This window comes from Chanodichthys erythropterus, chromosome 22 (assembly GCF_024489055.1).
Source record: "Chanodichthys erythropterus isolate Z2021 chromosome 22, ASM2448905v1, whole genome shotgun sequence".
Classification (NCBI taxonomy): Eukaryota; Metazoa; Chordata; class Actinopteri; order Cypriniformes; family Xenocyprididae; genus Chanodichthys; species Chanodichthys erythropterus.
In genome coordinates this window covers 33,748,994-33,771,466 of record NC_090242.1, presented here as the reverse complement: position 1 = coordinate 33,771,466, position 22,473 = coordinate 33,748,994, and the positions used below count along the sequence as shown (strand labels likewise).

The 22,473-nt window shown below is 38.9% G+C and overlaps 1 protein-coding gene across 1 annotated transcript; it reads left to right on the top strand.

Annotated features, from left to right (window-relative positions):
* Window positions 1-14,537: 14,537 nt before the first annotated feature.
* Window positions 14,538-15,482, top strand: LOC137012306 (olfactory receptor 5M3-like). Its single transcript, XM_067375429.1, has one exon. It carries the CDS (start codon window positions 14,538-14,540, stop codon window positions 15,480-15,482), a length of 945 nt encoding a protein of 314 aa, XP_067231530.1.
* Window positions 15,483-22,473: the final 6,991 nt, after the last annotated feature.

Below are 22,473 nucleotides of genomic sequence, written 5' to 3'. Positions count from 1 at the left end.
ACATCACAGACTTCCTTGAGGAAAACCCCCAACATCAAGGCCTTGGAGGCCGCCATACTCCTAGTAGAGCGAGCTCTGGCAGACAGTGAATACTGCTGGCCGGAGACCTCATACGCAAGTGATATAGTCTCAACTATCCACTTGCTAACCAATTGTATGGACGCAGGGAGACCCCTAATTGCGCGGTCCAAACAAACAGTTGATCTGAGATCCTCCACAGGGCAGCTCTGTGGATATCAGGTGTCCAGTGCTCACACTGGACACACAAGAATCCACTTTTCCTGGTCTGGATCTAAGAACAGAGGACAGAAAGCTTGCAGCACTATAGGCCATGTCATATTGGTCAGAACCATAGGTATATAACCCGGTAGGGTAAAGGAACACTTTGACCACCCCTGGTGCACACTCAAGGCACGTAGGGGATACAGATATGGCCTGAAGGTCTCCTACTCTTTTAGGGAAGAAATGGCAAGGAGGAAAACAGTATAAACAGAATCAAGCGGCTCAAATGGAGCTGCAGATAAGCCTTCCAACATAAAGGCCAACTCCCAAGCAGGAACCCTAGTGCATGTTGCAGGCCTCAGCCTCAGAGTGCCACGAAGGAAACGATACCTCAAAGGGTTATTCCCCACAATTGTACCAACGAGGTACAATCCAATACGAGGATAGTTTCCTTGTGGTTGGAGTTCTGGAGTAAAGTATGGTCACCACAACCTCGGTCGAGAGACCAGATACTATGAGTTGGGCCCCCTCAGGGGCCAAACCCACAGGTTGAATACTTCTGGGCGGGGTGAAAAATCAGGCCCGTCGCATGAGATAGGTCTCTCCTGATCGGAATCTCCGAGGGAGAGCCGTCAAGGAGAGACACAAGGTCCAAGAACCATATCCGACTTGGCCAGTAAGGCGCTACTAGCAGTAGACTTATCCCTTCCCGGCGAATTTTGTCCAGAACTCCTGGGAGCAGAACAATTGGGGGGAAAAAACGTACAGACGTAGCCTCGGCCATGTCTGTACCATGGCATCCAGTCCAAGAGGAACTGGATGTGTAAGGGATAACCACAGTGGACAGTGTGTCGTATCCTGAGACGCGAAAGATCCACCTTCACGTAGCTATAAATCTCCCAAATGAGCTTCACCACTTTGGGGTGAAGTCTCCATACCCCTGGCCTCAGCCCCTGTCTCGACAGGATGTCTGCTCCTATACTGTAGGTCCCTGAAATAAGATTGCTCTCGAGGAGAGCATCTTCCCCAGGGACCACAGGAGGATCTGGTGCGCCAGATAGTGGGCGCAAACGCAAACCCCCCTGTTGAATTATATAAGAGACCATCGATGAATTGTCTGTTTTCCCAGACAGCTCGATGACCTCTCAGGTCTGGAAGGAAGAACTTCAACGCATTGAAGCCCGCCATCATCTCCAGGCAATTAGTGCCACGAAAGATGATGACTCCTCAACAGCCCTTGAGCTGAGCGGCCTTCCATTACCACTCCCCAGCCTGTGAGAGAAACATCTACCATGAGAGTGACTCAATGATATTAAGCTCCTAACACAGGTCCCTGGGACAGGAACCAACTTTTCCTCCATATAACCAAGGCGCGGAGACACCGCTGCGTGATCTTGATCATAGGAAGTGGATTCCCCCTCAGGGAAAACCCTTGGTCCTGAACCACCACTGTAAGGGTCTCATGAACAGCAGGCCAAAAGGTATCACCGTTGGTCATCAGTTTTACAGTGAGTGACTGGCCTAGTTATATCTCCTGTGTGACTGAAAAGATTGCAGCAATACAAGTGGGCGACAGAACGGCCCGCAGCGTCACTGAATCCATACCATGCCCAGGAAGGTGGTTCTCTGTAATGGAGAAAGCACACTCTTCTTGGCGTTCAGCCACAACCCCAATTTTTTATGAGCAAGAACAACATCTCAATGTTGAACTGACCATCTGTTCCGACTGCGCTAATATTAGCCAGTCATCTTATCAGTTCATAATGCGTGTGCCCTGCAGCCTGAGCAAGGCCAGAGCTGCATCTACGCATTCCATGAACGTGTGGGGTGATGGATCTAGACCAAATGGAAGAACCTAATATAGGTATACTTTGCCCCTGAAAGCAAACCCGAGGAACTTCCTATGCTGTAGAAGGATGGAGACATGGAAGTATGCACCCTTTAGAACTATCATGACAAACCAGTCCTCAGATCTGGTTTAGAGTCAACATTTTGAACCTAAGTCTCCTGACTGACTGATTCAAATGATTAAGATCTAATATAGGATGCAACTCTCCATCCTTCTTTGGAACAAAACAGTAGCGGCCCTAAAAACCCTAACTCTCTGCTGGGAGGAGGAACCCATTTTGTAGCTCCTTTCGCAAAAGAGTTTACTTTTTGCTCCATTACCAGAGCCCGCCCATTGAGATACATCTTTGGCAGAAGCCTCAACTCTGCCAGAAAAACCACAAAAGGGAACCAGCCTCTCAAGACTGGTCTCTGGTATACCTAGAGCAGCCACTTTGGTGACCTGAAATACACTGGCAGGAAATAACCCATATGACTGCTTTTCGACCCTCCTCAGAGGGTGCGAACCTGATCCAGCGTCGAGTGAGCGCTGAATCAAAGCTTGCTGGAAACCGCTGCACCCCAGAGCACTAAGAGTGATGGGGTTGGCAGATCGGTCCCCTGAGGGCAACGAAGTGGCACGGGCACCGTATACTGAGGTGTACACCGCTCCACCCCGCAGGGGGCTGCCCCAAGAAGCCTAACACCACAGGCGTCAGGATCTACATGAAAGGCTGAACTAATACATGAATCTAACTACTTAAAGTCAGATAAATATGTATTATTTTAATTTCTCAAAATTAAATTACAGCCAACTGTCCATTTAATTCCTCAAAATTAAATGCAACAAATGATCTATCAGACACGTTAATATGGTCTGAAAGAAATGCTAAATATAGTATGTATGTATATATAGGCATATAGGCCATACAGGCCATACACACATCAAATCACATTTAATCTCTCAAAATTAAATGCAGTCACATATCAACCAGACAGGTAACAACGGTCTGGATGAAAGTCTAAATAAAGAGTTATTAGTGCAGACATATAGCTTTTTTTAAAACCAGGCAATATCCCATTTAATTCCTCAAATTAAATGGATCAATGAACCACCAGACAAGTGTACACGGTCTGAATGATTGGTTTAATATTTATAACTGCTGTCTGCACACCCTAATCTACGCGTTGCCTCGGCAAACACGCTAGATCAGAGCCACTAGAATCTTTATTGCAGTTTGCAGACACGAAATCTACGCGTCGCCTCGGCAGACGCGAGATCCGTGCCACTAGATTCTTTATTGCAGTTTGCAGACTCGAAATCTAAGCGTCGCCTCGGCAGACGCGAGATCAGAGCCATTAGATTCTTTAATGCAGTTTGCAGACTCGAAATCTGAGCGTCGCCTCGGCAGACGCGAGATCAGAGCTACTAGAATCTTAATTGCAGTTTGCAGACTCGAAATCTAAGCGTCGCCTCGGCAGACGCGAGATCAGAGCCATTAGATTCTTTAATGCAGTTTGCAGACTCGAAATCTGAGCGTCGCCTCGGCAGACGCGAGATCAGAGCTACTAGAATCTTAATTGCAGTTTGCAGACTCGAAATCTAAGCGTCGCCTCGGCAGACGCGAGATCAGAGCCATTAGATTCTTTAATGCAGTTTGCAGACTCGAAATCTAAGCGTCGCCTCGGCAGACGCGAGATGAGAGCCACTAGAAACTTATTGCAGTTTGCAGACACGAAATCTACGCGTCGCCTCGGCAGACGCGAGATCCGTGCCACTAGAATCTTTATTGCAGTTTGCAGACCCGAAATCAACGCGTCGCCTCGGCAAACGCTTGATCCAAGGCCATAGATTCTTTATTGCTTAAGACTTTATTCCCTCGAGAAAAAAGCCAAGAGGTGCAGAGCTAAAAATCTCGATAGTGCATCACATCGGGAAAAATGAATGAACACTGTCAGATCCCCTTTTTTTACAAGAACTGACGTGCATGCTCTGCTCTAAAACAAACAACACATGAATCGCGTGTATCCCCACTCGTACAGTGGCGAGGGCAGGGAAGCACACATGACTCAAGTTGCTATTTGCTCGCCAATAAGCTTCTGTCTAGAATATATATAATGCTTGAGGACAAACAACAATAAATAGACAGAGACAGTTTAACACAGAGCGCTTTGCTGAGGCACAAAAGCTGAAGCCAGTCTTTCCGGATGTGTATTTATACTTTCCTGGTCGTGACGTCACCTGCCGGTGACGTTCACTCTCGCCATTGGACTAGTTGACACACGTGCATCAGACGCATTCACGCTGAGGGCGTTCCCATAGCGCCCCCTTCGGGACGCAGTGCGAGTTCCCTCGAAAGGGAACATACATTAATTTTTCTCCCTAAATGTTTCACATTAGTGTTTTTTCATTTGACATTCCAGAAATTCCACATTAAGTTATCGATGATCATGTGTAGGCTACATGGAAACAGCTTCAAATATGATTGGCCTATCTGTCAGTTCATGCAACACTGATTCAGTAAATTAAAGTGAAATGAAGTGAAATACAAAATACAAAAAGTTTTGTTAATTAATTTCATACAGATACTGACCTCTGCGTCTCATCGCCATACTGTAAAGAATAACCAAAATGTGAAATGGAGCAACAAAATGTCAAATGACTGTTAAAAAAACTCAAAAAGAACCCGTTTTGGGCCGAAAAAGATCTATTTCAAAAGTGAAAGTGACAAAAGCCTGATCTTATACCTGTGTTCTGTCATGCCCCTTTGGCCTTTTAAGGCTTTTCTTAACCCTACTGGAAAAACCAGCTCAAGCTGTTTTGGAACATGTTAGCAAAATCTATTTAAGACAGATAGTCTTTGATGTTGGCTGGTAGATGGTAGCATGATAAGACCACCCAAAACCATCTGATAACTGGGCTATTTCTGTTTTGGGTTTGAAGCTGGTTTCTCAGCTTGGTGGAGCTGAATTATAGCATCTGTAAATTAGATAAGATTATTTCTGATAATTTCTGATAAAATAACACTTTAAGAATAAAGCATACAGACAAACAGACACAGAGTATATTAAATTTATTCCTGAATATCAATGAAACATATTCATTAAAATATATATATTTGTGTTTCTCAAGTGATAAATTATTTAAAAGGCAGCAGTAATAAATAATATTTAAGTACTTAGATTATTCAAAATCATATAAACGACTCAATTTATTATGGCCTTCAGCTCTTCCTCCAAACAGTCACATTTTGAGAGGCTCTGAAGCATAACACTTTTTCACCTACAGAAACCAAACTTCATATTTATAGACCTCATCGGGCCTGAAAAGTTCATGCTCTAAGTCATAAGCCAGTTCAACAGGAAGTTGGCTATTATGGGTTGTTTGAAAAATGCATGCTCTGGAATTTGATATACTCCGCAGCCAAACTCAGTCAGCATGAAGTCGATACATTGAGGATGCTAAATTGAGAGAGGATTTTTAATATCTTGAACAGTTTGGCCGTGGCGAGGCAACAAATTTATGGTGAAAAAAGGGAAACAGGAAGTGTGTTACAACTTTTGCATACATTGATTTTGATGAAACTTCAAGGCAGCAGGAAGTGTGTCACTTTCAAAATAGTTTAAAACCGCCCTTTTATCTTTACCTGGTTTGCTTCAATCTTCATCAGAATAATGCCAAGACACTGCAGTTGTAGACCTGTGAAAGGATTCTTGATATCTAGAATACTGTTGTCATGGCAACTCATTAAAATTCATATTCTTTTTAGGGGTTTCTGAGGCATTTATCATGCTTCAAATTGCATGAAACTTGACACGCACTTGTTGTCAGCCAGAAGACATGGTCAAAGCCCTAGAAATGGGTGTGGTGGAGGGGTCTAAAGCACCACTTTTTGACTAAAGTTAGTGTTGCCATGGCAAGGGATTAAATTAATGACGTAAAATGGAACCTGGAAGAGTCTTGTATCTTGTAAATAATAACCATCTATTTCTATATAATACTATAAAATTATTTCTATAATAATGCATTATTTGCAAGTTAAGAAAATATGCAGATAAAAAAAATGTAATACAAAGTATAATGACTTCAATTTTAAACAGGGTTGAGAAGTTTCAGACATAATTAATTACTATTATTAGCTATCTGTAAAAACAAATCTGCATTATTTATCCTTTTGATCTTGCATTAAAAAATAGCAAAAATCTAACCTTTCATTGAAGTAAAAGAATTGAAATTAGGGGAAAACTCACATTATGAAATAAATGTTTTTCTCCAAAACACATTGGCCACAATTATTGGCACCCCTAGAAATACTTATTACATTTTTAGCACACAGGGTGACTAGGAACATGAAATTGTCTGGCCATGCCTTCTTGTTCCACAGGAGTACAAATATGAGGAAACACAAAGGCCAAATTCCCTTCATCATTCATCACAATCAGTATAACCAAAGAATGTAGTTCTATCAGAAAGAATCAGGAGGCAAGAAAACATTGGACATGTCCATACGTACAATCCAGAGCAGGGATGGGCAACATCAATAGTGATGAGGGCCAACATTTTTTCTCCTTGATACCAGGGGGCCAGATTACTAATCCGCACTCTTACCCAATTTACTTTTTATTAAGGGAAATTAATGTAATTTGTTTTTAAAGATTTTATGTACTGTAATACAAATGGGGAAACTTTGTTTTCAGTTGACAAGCAATATTAACTTCTTTATCAACATCTCAATGGCATTTTCTGTAAATTTGCAACAAACAAATGTACAGTCTATTTTTGATTACAAGCCTAGAGAACATTTTCAACTCAGCCTCGTTAAAAAGTGCTTATTTTAAAATAGTTGTTCCATATGGCATTACCATAATCCACATCTTACCATGAAAATACTATTTTAAAAAATGTATAATTAAGTCATTTAATTAAGTGCATACATTCCTGTAACGTTAATTCATTTGGCAAAAAAAAGTTTTGTTGACTATGCATTTTACCTTTGAATTCTAAAAAAACTGCAACTCTGAGAATCACCAGTTTCTATAGAAAGACGCGCATTTAGGTCTGCGCATGCGCATTAGCTTGATCCAGCCTGAAAAATAGTGGGGGTTTTTTTGGCATGATTCGAGCGTTTAGAAACTAAATTTATGAGCCGGTTGTTGTTAGATTTCATTGGTGATTTCAAATATGAAATTTAATCGTAAGGTTGGCGAGTTTTGGAGAATTTTATGTTTCCCCATTCAAAGAGATTGCATGATGCCCAGGATGCCCGAGAGGCTTTTCAAAGATGGTTGCCGAGTGAAATGACTTGTCTTAAAGGGACTTTGTTTTAACTTAATCAAGGGGTTAATACATTGTATTCAATATTGCTAATCAACTTTATAGTAATACGGCATTTCTTTTAAAAAATGAAAAATGCAGATTTATTATTTATGTATCATATATATTTAACCAGGCTTCCTCTCATAATATAGACGCACATCTCTGTGAAAAGTTGAAACTGCTTAGGAAAAATGTTCTGTGTCTATAGTCTACCTGTTTTAATGCTGTCATCTAGTGGTTACAATATGAACTCTTAAGATCATTTAAACTGCTTCATGGTTTCGTTATACCTTTGATAAACTATTTTGAGAAACATGAAATGAAATTTAAGTGTTACAAGAATTAATTACCAGCATCATATTTGATTTGTTTTTAATTTGCCCTTTAATTGATTTATGGGAATTTAATGATTTGAGACCCAATAGAAGTAAATGAAGACAAACAGCAAAAACCTCATCATTTCACAAATGAAGATGGAATTTCACGATTTTTCTTTCATCCATCTTTATTAAGATAAATATGACAGGATAATCATTTGAAAAGATGCATATCAAAGTTATATGCATTTGTGCATTTTAAATACAATACATAAATTACAAATTAATATTGTCCTGATTTTAAAAACAATGCTTATTAATCCCATAACGCCCACATGACATACTAAATAATAATCAGAAATATGTCTGAGAATATGGACCTCATACTCAAGGAGGAAAAAACATTTTACATTCTACATTTTATTCAGAGGCCCAAACTAATAAAAAATATGCAATTTGGTGCAGTTGCTGATATTTATATGGCCAAAAAGTAAGATGAAATTCTGACTAGCTTAAGCCTTGTCTGTGAAACCAGGGGTATATCTTATAAGATGATATTGCTTAATTTTATAATCTAAGGACTATAGTTTTTATTTTTGGAGACAAAACATATAATATGCAATGGTGACTGAAGGATTGTACAATAAATATCAAAAGCCTGATGTATCATAATCACATTTTAACACGATTTTTATAGGGAAAAAAAGAAGATTATTTTAAAATTATTTAGGAACACCACAACATTCATATTTGGTGCATGTATAACATTCTGCAAACATTGCAGGCCCATTTTAGTCAACATGAAATCATAATTCACCTATTTTCTAAATGCATGCTATAGATCTTATTGTGAACAATTCATAATGTAAAAAATAATGTTGTTTTGATTGCATCAGTCTTTGCATGCATTATTTGCATAATATTACAATTTTTTGCGCTGTCCATTGGGCTCTGTTTGTTGACCTTGTACTTCAGACTCATCAGTGGTTTCTTTAAATTGCCTCCCTGGGAATTTGTGTGTTTTGAGAAATAATGACCCCTAATTAACATGTTTATCAAATTCGTCTTCCTTTTCTCAAAGGCATTAAAACATGACCACAGATGTTTGTGAGCAACTGTTGCCATTTTAATCAGCCATTAAGTCATTTTCTACTGTATTACACACATTCAACATTTCTGTAATAACAAATATATTGGAATCCTCTTTAGCCTTGTAGCCTTGCGACACAATTTCACTTTTGTGTGTGGATGTCACTTTGCAGTATGTCCTGTATGTCCTGCTGGTCCTTTTAGCAGTGTGAAAAACATAATTTTATTCAAATACTGAATGGACAGCCTGACAGCGCACAAACAGCGCTCCCTTTATAATCACTAAAAAGCATTAATCTCAGTTCATCACAATCTCACAAAGTAATCATATAAAGTAAACATTATTAGAGCAATCATATTATAATCAATGAAGTTATCTACACTGCACAATAAATCTCTTATTTACATCATGTCTATACTTGGTTATATTAAGAGGATTTGCAAGCATGCAGAACTTTTTGACCATTGAGTGGATTCTGATTAACTTAAACACTTCTGATTGTTCACTCCATTCAAGAAATCAATAGATATGTCTGTGATTGGCTACATTGCTCAAAGCTGAAAAACACAAAGTAAACCTTTCATTTGAGTGCAATGGCATAGACTAAATTTTCATTCAAATCACAGTGATTTCAGGAGGAAACACTTGTATTCAGGAGAAATAGCCAAATTAACACAATATATTGAAGATCTTAATTATTAAAAAATCTAAAAGTTGCAAGTTACAAATCCGATTCCAAAAAAGTTGGGACACTGTACAAATTGTGAATAAAAACAGAATGCAATGATGTGGAAGTTTCAAATTTCAATATTTTATTCAGAATACAACATAGATGACATATCAAATGTTTAAACTGGGAAAATGTATCATATTAAGGGAAAAATAAGTTGATTTTAAATTTCATGGCATCAACACATCTCAAAAAAGTTGGGAAAAGGCCATGTTTACCACTGTGTGGCATCCCCTCTTCTTTTTATAACAGTCTGCAGACGTCTGGGGACTGAGGAGACAAGTTGCTCAAGTTTAGGAATAGGAATGTTGTCCCATTCTTATTTAATACAGGCTTCTAGTTGCTCAACTGTCTTAGGTCTTCTTTGTCGCATCTTCCTCTTTATGATGCACCAAATGTTTTCTATGAGTGAAAGATCTGGACTGCAGGCTGGCCATTTCAGTACCCGGATCCTTTTTCTACACAGCCATGATGTTGTAATTGATGCAGTATGTGGTCTGGCATTGTCATGTTGGAAAATGCAAGGTCTTCCCTGAAAGAGACGACGTCTGGATGGGAGCATATGTTGTTCTAGAACTTGGATATACCTTTCAGCATTGATGGTGCCTTTCCAGATGTGTAAGCTGCCCATGCCACACGCACTCATGCAACCCCATACCATCAGAGATGCAGGCTTCTGAACTGAGCGCTGATAACAACTTGGGTTGTCCTTGTCCTCTTTAGTCCGGATGACATGGCATCCCAGTTTTCCAAAAAGATCTTCAAATTTTGATTCTTCTGACCACAGAACAGTTTTCCACTTTGCCACAGTCCATTTTAAATGAGCCTTGCTTCCGTATTTTCTTTTCTCAAGGAAATGAGAAAAGAAAATACGGTTTCAGAGAGGAAATGTGAAGAAAAAGTGAAGAAAATGTCTCCCTTAAATCCAAAATTAGCAAAATATTAGCAAAATGTTCTAATAAATTATAATGAGGATGGTCAGAGATTGTGGCTTGACTGTTGTCACTAGGACTGTGGTTTGTCCATGACTCTCACATCTGGGACCAGTCAGAGAAATGATGGCCCAAGGGGGACAATTATCAACCCCATGATGGTTAATGACTCTGGATCGCTTTATTCTCCTCTCAGGCCAGTTAAATATCTGGTAAACAATGTCTAATGCTGGGAGACAAACAAGTTGTAATGTTTGTGGAAACTATCCCTCTTTACAAAGTATGACGTAATTATTTGAATAACTTTATAGTTGTAGACCAAAGACTTTTCATGATAATTGATTTTTTTATAGAGCTTATGCCACCACATTATTAAAGTGTTTAGAATGTCATTTCAAAATCATTCCATGTGATTTATATTCAATATCTAAGGAAAGCCTACACTGCAGGCCCTGTTTACACCTGGTATTAAGATGTGCTTTGGTCGATCAGATCACAAGTAGACGAGGGATACACATGCCTGTTTACTAGGGGTGTCACGAGATCTCGTGAGACTAAAATGTGACAAGATTTCTCGTCGAGGCGAAAAGTAGTCTCGTGATGTTACCATGACAGAGTGTTAGGATGATTAGGAAAGAATATGCCACCGCTACATTTACATTACGCCTCCACTGTCGTTTTGCTTTGTATTTAAATAAAAAAACATTTAATTCAGTTGGATAATGGTCACCGCCGCTCCATATTTACAGAGTACGCGCGATCGCTGAAAGTGAAAGTAAACGCGAGCGCGATTTCAATACCCCGCATTTTGAAAGCGGCTCCCTGATGAATACAGATATCTGTCAATATGAAAGCTATCTTAGGCTGGGCAGTGTAGTTGTAACCATCTCTTAGCTCTGTATCAAAGAAAAATGTTGGTCTTATTTGCACTTTGAATATTGAGAAAATAAAAAAAGTAAAAATCTTGTCTCGTCTCGTGAACTCAATCTTGAGTCTCGTGAGATACCTGTCTCGTCACACCCCTACTGTTTACACCTGGTATCTTAATCTGTTTATTCTGTCCACTTTCAACCACTTCTGTCCTGATTTCTTCAAGGGAGTGTCTATGTGTGGGTAAATGTTTTTTTCCCCCCAGATCTTTCAATCGAATTAACAAAATAAGCTTGCACATTTTAGATATAAATGCGAAAGGATACGATGGAAAAACATACAGAGCCTCAGCTTTCGTTTCTGCTCTGATAGCCACAAGACCACGCCGAACACTGTGAGTGCATAAGAAATGGTGCATAAATGTGCTTGCTACATATTTGGTCTTCAAACCAAACTTGGGTCTTCTGCTGACAAAGTTTAAATCCCACCTGTCTAGCAGGATTCCCATAATGTTTAAGCATTAGGACAGTAGGCGGAGAGTAGGCACGTTTTTGTGTCTGTTCAAACACATTCGACCACATGAGCGTTTACACTATGAAAGCAATCCGGTCAAATGTGTTTACACCTGGGATTAAGATGCATTTTGGTACCTCAGGGCTTGGTGCTTGGACCACTTTTCTTCTTCATCTACATGTAATCATTAGGATCTCTCATTCAGAAACATGGCTTTTCCTATCACTGCTATGCTGATGACACACAACTCTACTTCTCATTCCAGCCAGATGATTCAACAGTAGCTGCTCGCATCTCAGCCTGCCTGACAGACATTTCTGCCTGGTTGAAGGAACACCACCTTCATCTCAACCTTGCAAAGACAGAACTGCTTGTGGACTCAGCCAGCCTAACACTTCATCACAATTTCTCCATTCAGCTATAGGTTCATTAACCATAACTTCTTTCAGGAAAGCCAGGAACCTTGGAGTTGTGATTGATGATCAGTTAAACATCCACTGGCTCTGCACCTCTATACCTAAACTCACTACTTTAGGCTTATTTGCCCTCCAGAAGCTTGTGTTCTGCAAGTAAATGCCATCTTGTAGTGCCATCCAGAAGAAGTACAAAATCACTTTCACTGACCTTTACCATGTCTGTTCCCTTCTAGTCCCTCCGTGAGTCTTTAGACATTTTCAAGAAATGGCTAAAGATGCATTTTTTTTTTCATCAATACTTGATTCATTACTACTCCTCTAATCTATGGAATAAATGTTTCTGCACTACACACACCAACAAAATAAATAAATAAATAAATAAATAAAAATACTGCAGCAATAGTGAATGTTTCATAAACTAGAAAAAGGTGTAAAACCTAACAAGCAATTATAGCCTAAAGAAATGTTAATATGTTGTTAATGAGCTTTCAAATGAACCTGCTTCTTTATTTTTACTCATTAACGAAAAAGCTTAAATTTGTTAACCAATATAAAAGTAGGTACTATGTCATGAACTGAAACATTGTAGGTTTTTATTACTGATTCCTACTGTATTCCTAAATTACATAAGTCTACTTCTGAAATATGAGCTTTATTGAATTGAGAACTAGCTGTCTTACTCATGAGAAGAGATTTTACAATGTAACGTCTGACCCAGGATCTGGTAACACAAAAGCTACCCAAACGCTGAGTTGTTACGTCTGACCCAGGATCTGGGTAACACAAAAGCTACCCAAACGCTGGGTTGTTACGCCTGACCCAGGATCTGGTAACACAAAAACTATCCAAATGCTGGGTTGTTACTTCTGACCCAGGATCTGGTAACACAAAAGCTACCCAAACACTGGGTTGTTACGCCTGACCCAGAATCTGGGTAACACAAAAGCTACCCAAACGCTGGGTTGTTACGTCTGACCCAAGATCTGGGTAACACAAAAGCTACCCAAACACTGGGTTGTTACGCCTGACCCAGAATCTGGGTAACACAAAAGCTACCCAAAAACTGGGTTGTTACGCCTGACCCAGAATCTGGGTAACACAAAAGCTACCCAAACACTGGGTTGTTACGCCTGACCCAGGATCTGGGTAACACAAAAGCTACCCAAACAATGGGTTGTTACGCCTGACCCAGGATCTGGGTAACACAAAAGCTACCCAAACAATGGGTTGTTACGTCTGATCCAGGATCTGGTAACACAAAACACTGGGTTGTTACACCTGACAAAGGATCTGAGTAACACAAAAGCTACCCAAACTCTGGGTTGTTACGTCTGACCCAGAATCTGGGTAACACAAAAACTACCCAAACACTGGGTTGTTACGCCTGACCCAAGTTCTGGTAACACAAAACCTACCCAAACTCTGGGTTGTTACGTCTGGCCCAGGATCTGGGTAACACAAAAGCTACCCAAACACTGGGTTGTTACGCCTGACCCAGGATCTGGGTAACACAAAAGCTACCCAAACTCTGGGTTGTTACGTCTGGCCCAGGATCTGGGTAACACAAAAGCTACCCAAACACTGGGTTGTTACACCTGACCCAGGATCTGAGTAACACAAAAGCTACCCAAACTCTGGGTTGTTACGTCTGACCCAGGATCTGGGTAACACAAAAACTACCCAAACACTGGGTTGTTACGTCTGACGCAGGATCTGGTAACACGAAATACTGGGTTGTTACGCCTGACCCAGGATCTGAGTAACACAAAAACTACCCAAACACTGGAAAAATACCCCTACCACAACCGCAAAAAAACCCAGGCTCAACCCAGGACTTGGGTAGAAAGAGTGTAGTTCCTTCACCACTTAATATGCCGATGAGTGAAACTAAATGATTTAAACTAAATCATATTCAATAATCATATTCCAAATTTGACATGTTATTTGGCTTTGTTGTCTTTTTTTCAAGTTAAAAGTAAGGATGGCAAAGTTTGTAAGGACCATAATTAATCCCAAGATGCTTTATGACATCTTCAAATGATTTCCCAACTGGAAAAAAAAATGTTTTAAGACATTCAGCTCTTCACATGCAGACACACAGCTCCAGATTTGTTGATCTGATCGTTTGCCTTTTTTTCTTTTGTCTGATTTCCCACAGCCAACAATGGATACTGAAACCCAATGAGTACATTGTAAATTAATTTAGCCATTTTAGCATATATTTATTAATATTGTCTTATGTGCATTTTTTTTATTGCAGAAAATCATAGTTTTGTGTGATTTGAAGCAACATCCATAACCTGATGGATAACATGTCTTATCCTGTGATACTGACTCTCATGGTGCCCAGAGAATCTAAATCATACAGGCATATATACTTCACTTGTTTTTTTATAATTTATCTGCTTATATTGTCAATTAATATACGTCTTGTTATGATCATTATCATGACGAAAGCACTTCATGAACCGATGTACATATTCTTGTCTTATCTGTGTGTAAATGGGGTTTATGGAGCCACAGGATTCTACCCTAAAATTCTGTCTGATTTAATGTTGGATTCATATGTGATCTCCTCTCTCATGTGTGCTCTGCAGATCTTTGTTATTTACAGCTCTTTACTGAGTGAGTTTACAATATTAACAGTGATGTCTTATGATAGATATGTAGCCATATGCAAACCTTTAGACTATCATTCCAAAATAACTAACTTCACCTGTGTGAAATTAATTCTGTTTTCATGGATTCTTCCCAACGGCGTCTCAGCAACAGCAATCCTGTTATCATACTTGAGGCCATTTTGTAAATATCACATCGACAAATTATATTGTGACAACTGGTCAGTTGTAAAACTGTCTTGTACATCATCTTTTGTGAATAATATCTATGGATATATTTTTGCTGTTTTATTTATTAGCTGTGCAGTTATTGTCATAATGTCCTATGTTAAACTGATCTCTGCATGTAAAACATCTTTAGAAAACAGAAGGAAATTCTGGCAAACGTGTCTGCCACACATGTTATCACTGATAAATTTCACTTTTGCTTTGCTTTTTGATATAACGTACAGCAGATATGGTTCAAATGACATTCCAGAGAGTCTGCGTCATTTTCTGGCTTTAGAGTTAGTTATAGTTCCTCCTGTTTTTAATCCTGTAATGTACGGGTTAAATATTAGGACAGTGCGCAGAGTTTTTTTCTCGTGTATTTCAGCAAGAGTGAATGTTTTAGAAGCTAAAAAGGCTTAAATCCTCGATAGTTACTTGATGTGCTCTACTGAAACACACATGCAAAATGGTGTCATTTGTTTTATAAATTAATTACAGCAAAATGTAAGAAAAACAAGCATATACAAGCTGTCCTTGGGAATAGAAATCATAAAACATTCCAGGAAAAATACATTTGTTATGCTTTCACTGCTCCCAAATGCACTTGTCTAAATGACCAAACAAATATAATTAGAAAAGGCCTGACTTGTATAGTTTAGTATGAAAAGAGCTAAATTACTGTCAGTCTTTTTTGTGAGGTTTTCCTATATTTTACTTCCTTTATATCTTACTTCAATTTTACTATTTAAATATTTTACTTAAAATTATACTGCTATTTTACATGTACACCAATAATGTGATTATTTCCAATAATCAGACTTAACCCCATGTTAACCCCACTTATGCATGTGGGGCATAAGTGACATAAAATTACATATATTTCGAAAACTGACACTTGAGAGTTTACAGTTCAAGATAGTGAATAACACTGATTATCTCTTCATCACGGCACCTGTTAGTGGATGGATATATTAGGCAGCAAATGAACATTTTGTCCTCAAAGTTAATGTGTTAGAAGCAGGAAAAATGGGCAAGCATAAGGATTTGAGCGAGTTTGACAAGGGCCAAACTGTGATGGCTAGACGACTGGGTCAGAGCATCTCCAAAACTGCAGTTCTTGTGGGTGTTCCCGGTCTGCAGTGGTCAGTATCTATCAAAAGTGTCCAAGGAAGGAACAGTGGAGAACCAGCGACAGGGTCATGAGCGGCCGAGGCTCACTGATGCACATGGGGAGCGAAGGCTGGCCTGTGTGGTCCGATCCAACAGACGAGATACTGTAGCTCAAATTAATCAAGAAGTTGTGGACAGAGGTGGACAATCTGTAAAAATGTCATCATTTAGTAGATGCATTTATCAAAAGTATTTAATTCACTCTCTGTACCCTGACTGCAACATTATAATTAACTTGGGTACATCATTGGATTATTTCCTTTAACAGTATGTGTTATTTTAAAGTTCATATAGTTATATATAACTTCAAAGTTATCAATTAATATAAAACACTCTTCAAACCATATAAAATTATTTTATTATCAGTACTATATGGAGTGAGGCTTATTTTATTATTCAAAATTGTACATTCAGAGTATAAACTTTGCAATATTAGAATCAACTGTACATTCAGATTAGTTCAAGGGTCATTACATGAAAATATGAGATTTTAAACCATTCAAATATCTATTTGCTGTTTAACATTATAACATCATAGTGTCACATATCCCGTGTCTCCAGAACTCCATTTCCCATCATCCTCTTGTCTCCACACCTGCACTCACTTCCCTCGTCATCTCCCCATCATCACTGATCATCTCCACCTGGACTTACTCGTCCGCACTCCCTATATATATGGACTCACTCCCTTCACTCCTTGTCTGTTCTTATGTTAAGCTAATGTTATACTATGTGTGTTTGGTTGTGTCTTCTCTTTTGTTATTAATAAATACCCATTAATTGTGGATCTTTGTGAACACCTCATCTCTACTACAACACTAGCACGTAACACATAGACACCTAACCCATAATGTAAAGACAGTGTTGACCTGTTCTTTTACACCAGTTCACTAACACTGTTAAAACACAGGCAGGCATGAGTGAACCCTTTTTCATCTCCTCCAAAAATTATTTATTCCAGGATGCGTTTCTGAACTAATGATTCCACCGAAATATGACATCTTTACAGAAACGCAAAAGAAATAAACAAATAGAACATTCTTGGTATGTCAAACGCCATATGAGGCTGTTAGCAACAAATTAGTGTGTAAATACATCCTGTCACACACTGTTGAGTATACAATGACATTGACACCATAATTTGATAAAAATGTATCTCAGAAAAAGCTGGTTAGTTGTGAAAAAAGCTTCTGCAAAATTTGTTTTATATTTTAAATCTAATGCAATGAAATTTAGTGTGGGAGGAGATAACTTTTAACACCCGTGTTCACCAGCAGTCAAATATGAATTAAATAAGGGTCACCTGTTCACTTTAACAAACTCATTTGAGACCCACTAGAGAGATCTTGCATTATGAGAGTTTATGCAATTTATTCAAATTGAAATGTACAAGTCAGGGGCAACTGGCCATCTGGAGCACTGGGACATTTCCCTTTAAAGGGAACCCTGGGTATTAAGACTTGTATGACTTAAAGGGGGGTATAATGCTATTTCATGTAGTCTGACTTATTTACACTGTTAAAGAGTTGGATTCTCATGCTGAACATGGCCAAAGTTTAAAAAAACGAGTTGGATATATTTCTGTGTCAAATACACTCCTTCAGAGTTCATACATGTTTTGGAAAGTTTTTTTCGAGTATGGCCCTATATTACATCAAAAAGGGCAGAATTCCCAGGTCCCGGTCATGAGTCAGAACCGCAGGTGGTGAGTAAATCTGCATCAAATGTCTGTTTTATTGGCAATCGGTGCGTAAGTGCATATAATGTAAACAACACGAACGTATAATGAATCAAAAGTTATCCAGGGATAAACAGGGTGGCGGTGACAGCAGCAGCTGAGGTGGCCTGGGATGAAGTCAAATCCCCGGCCTGAATTATTGTCTCAGTCCGCCACTGGAAGACTGGAATATAGTACACAAGATGCTTCATGGTGTTTTTGCCTTTTTTAGAGCTTGACAGATGTGGTCACGATGAACTTCCAGTCTGGAAAGGAGCAGTGTAAAAATACATAGTCATACAGACTTGCTTTGGAGTAAAAGATGACAGACATTTATTTTTGGTTGAACTGTAAACCAGGAAAATCCTTAAACTCACCTCAGGAAAATCACAATGCATGGCCTGTGTAAAATTTTAGGGACAATATTATTACATTTATTAATGTTACAGCAGTTAGTGAATCTTTTGAGCAAAAGATTCATTGAGTATAGTAACATTAGGATGTATTTCAATAGATTTCTTACTATAATGTAGACATAATTCCTTGTGGTTTCTGGATCCCAGGAGATCCACTGGTTTGTGAATCATCTCTGCTCTTCAGTTCTTCTTCATGTTCTGTGTTTGAGGACAATATTTCAGTACACAAACCTCTAAACTTTTAACATGTTCTTAACTCATTACATTGGTAATATTGACTGTCCCAGTGACAGTGGAGATAACAGATGTTATAATACTCACCAGAAGGAGGAGGATCTGCTGTGGTATGATGATGTTCTCTGGACACTAAGAAAAATGATTAGTGCCAATATCTTAATGTTAATGCATTTAGCAATATATATATATATATTTTTTTTTTTTGAAAAAAATCCATTGAATACAGTTTGTAACAGCATATTTCAAATATAATGCTTACTGTTAGGTGGGTCTATTGCAAAGCTGTTTCGTCTTACAGGTTTCTGGATCCCAAGTGATCCAGTGGATTGTGAATCATCTCTGCTCTTCAGCTCTCCTTCATGTTCATACAGAGGTCTGTCTTTGTTCTCAGACACTATAGAAAAAAACAAATGATTTTCTCTAGCATTTCCTGTAGCGAATTCAGTCCACTGAGAAACTGTTTGTGATTTAAACTTTGAGTGTTGTTAAATTCAAAAGGTTACAGCATTAGAGGACACCTTTGAGTATAAACCTAGTAATAACCCCAGTGAGCCTGGTAAATCTAAAGGTAATTAATTGTACAGATAACAAACAGTAAAATACTCACCAGCAGGAGGAGGATCTTCTGTGGTCTGAAGAAGTTCTCTGGATCTCACATCTTTTACTTCTCTCTCTCTGATCTCCAGCTCCTTCTGTTTTTCATCCAGTTGCTTTTCTCTTTTATGCACGTTTCTCTCTCTCTCATGCAGAACATCTTCTTTAACTTTTGGATCGGTCAGATTATTTTCTTTTAACTCTTCTATTTGTCTTTGAAGTTTCTCTATGTTGTCCCTTAACTGATTCTCTCTGTCTTTGGAATCATCCAACTCTTTTCTTAGGTTATTTTCCTTTTCCTCATACTCTTCCTATAGCTTTTATGAAACACTCCAGATGCTTTGTGAAAAAACTGCTGTCTTTTCTTTCTGTCGTTGACTCTATTATTATAAACAATTCATTAACACGGTTGTCAGTGTTGTGTAAAATGTGGTATCTGCCTCCACACATCTTCACACATGAGTTCTGTTCTGGATCATTGTGTCTAGCCTGATCTATAAATAACACCATACAATAGTCTAAGACCTCCTTCCCGAACACTTCACTGAGAGCTCGTAAAAGATAATCCTCTTTACCAGAGTCTTTCACATCTCTGTGTACTAACAGAAACGCATGAGGTCCAGGAAACAACATAGACTCGTATGACTCCATTTCATCTCTGATAGCTTTGACTCTGTTGCTGAAAAACAGGTATGATTTCAAGTGCTCTAGCCATGTGAATGGAGTTTTTAATACAGAAACCTGTCGTCCACAAACATTAACATTCCTAGGCTCTAATTTTCCAAATTTAAATGCAGGCTTTTTGTTTCTTTTCCTAAGGATTGTGGCACATGCTTCATCCAGAAGAACATCATCACCTCCAAGCACCATCAATCTCAGCTTTTCATTGGACCCTGTAAATGGTCTGGCTTCATCTGTGAATGATCCAATTGTTAAAGCAAAGTCAATAGACAAATACATAAAACTTGTGTGTGACACTAAATTTAGCATTGAGGGTTATTGAGTATTGAAATGTGAATATTGCACAACACTGGAATACTGGGTTCCAAACAGTGACAATTTATATACATTTTTAGCAAATTGGGTATAAAGACTAATGGCCGTAAGTTTTAAAATGTGCCACACACAATAATTCCAACACCACTGATTAATTTAGGTAGTACAAATTCTAACATTCAGTGCCATTTTACTGAGTGAAATGAAACGTGTGTCAACATCAAAGAAACTAAATTAATGTGCACCTGGTTGATCTTGATCTTGGTCCTCTGGCATGTTGGTATATGACTGTGAATCTAAGGGGTGAAAAACACTTATAAATTTAAAAAAAAAAAAAAAAAAAAAAAAAAATACCAGACCCAAAGATGTAATTAATTTTCAACTAACCCATTAATATACTCTAAAATACAATACTATAATACTACCAAGTCCCTATAAAATAAGAAAACAAACTCGTTTCTGTCAAAATGTACTGTGGCTGCCAAATTAGTACTTACCATGCTTTCCTACAAGAGGAACTGCAAGAAAATATTAGACAGAGTGTCAGAATTCCTTCATAAAAAAAAAAAAAATGTATTACAGTTATATGTCAAATGCATTACATTTTTCACATGATGAATAATTTCATCTTCTTTATAAGAAAATAAAAAGCTGACACGACGCTTTGAACTGAAACCTCAACGTTCAGCGTTGTGATTGTGGTGCTGCAGCTGGAGATCCTTAAAGTCTCTCCATATGTTTGTTTTTCGGCGTTCCCTACATTTACCCCAAGACCAAGGGAGGACGTGATAACAATGGTTAAGTAGCTAACGCTATAGTTGTCATTAAAGGGTAAATCTGTAAATTCGTGGTATGTTAATTAATTCAACAAAGATTCAGTTGTTTAAAAGTTAGATGTGGTACTCACTCAGCTCCTTTTCTTCTGTGTGACCTGCTAAATACAAAACAAGCAGTTTTTGTTAATAGCACATAGCCTACTCGGATTAGTCCGCAGGTTATAATCTGGGACCTTGTAATCTACAAAAAAAAACAGGCCGATGAATTCATCTTCAGTATTCAAGTTCTCAAGAAAGATTGAGAAAGTGGGAGTATATAGTTACCGACCTCTGCGTCTTCGTCTCCTCCCCATACTGCAGAAAATGAAAATAAATAAATAAATAAATGAAAGGAAAGGAAAGGAAAGCAAAGCAACAAAATATTAACTCTTAGAAAAATTCAAAATAAACCTAATTTGCATACCTGAGACAATCTTACGCAAAAAGGCTTGTTTCGAAAGTGAAAGACTAATGCTGCGTTCACACCAAACGCGAATAGAGCGTCAAATTCGCGTCTACCGCGTCTAGTTTGCCGCTTGAACATTTTGAATGCATTCGCGCGTCTAGAGCGAAATAGACGCGCGTAAAAAACAAGAGTTTGAAGCGAAATTGACGCGCGTCCGAGGCGAGTGGGAGGGGCAAGTGCTAGGCGGTTGTCTGTTTGCAAGATGGCTGATGTTGATCGTGCGTTCATCGAGAGAGCTACCACTTTGTATTTGCTCTGGAGAGCAGAACAGCGGCGTAGGAGTCAGCGTCGCGGGAAGGCCGCGGGTCGATAAACGTGTACGTGATTTAAAAGTGAAATGTGTATTTACAACTTACCAGGTAGCCCAATCTCCTCACCGACACTCTTCCAAGCGAGCTCCTTTTTATTCCTGTCTGAAGTATGAACTTGTGTCAGAAATCTCTGGGTGACTGCTCACTGATAATATCAGTCGTTCCTCCATTTTGAATGAGTGACTCCGAGCGGGCCTGCCGCCACAGCAGCAAGCAGGCTCCTGATTGGTTAACGCGGCGCGAATTTACGCCAAAGTTCAAATTTTTCAACTCGGGCGTCAGACGCGAATTCGCGTCAAACGCTAAATGCACAAAAAGCACCATTCGCGCGTAACGCGCGTATCGCGCGAAACGCTCAATTCGCGTCATTCGCGCGAACTAGACGCGCGAATGAGGCGACCCGCGTCTTCCGCGCCGCGCTAAACGCCTCATTCGCGCCGCGAGACCTCCAGACGCGCGTAAACGCGTCTTTACATTGACTTAACATTGAAATCATTCGCGCCAGACGCTCTATTCGCGTTTGGTGTGAACACAGCATTAGAGACAAATCTGGTATCTCGTGCGTGCGCACAGATTTGCGTAAAATCTGCGTGTGAATATTTTCACGAACAAATCATGATACAGCATTAACTTTCATATAGACTAGACCTACTAACATTTATTTTTAATTTAAGAAGAAAAAATAGAAA

Bases quoted from the DNA above. Each gene is read 5' to 3' on its own strand.
- LOC137012306 (XM_067375429.1), top strand. From the start codon at position 14,538: ATGGATAACATGTCTTATCCTGTGATACTGACTCTCATGGTGCCCAGA.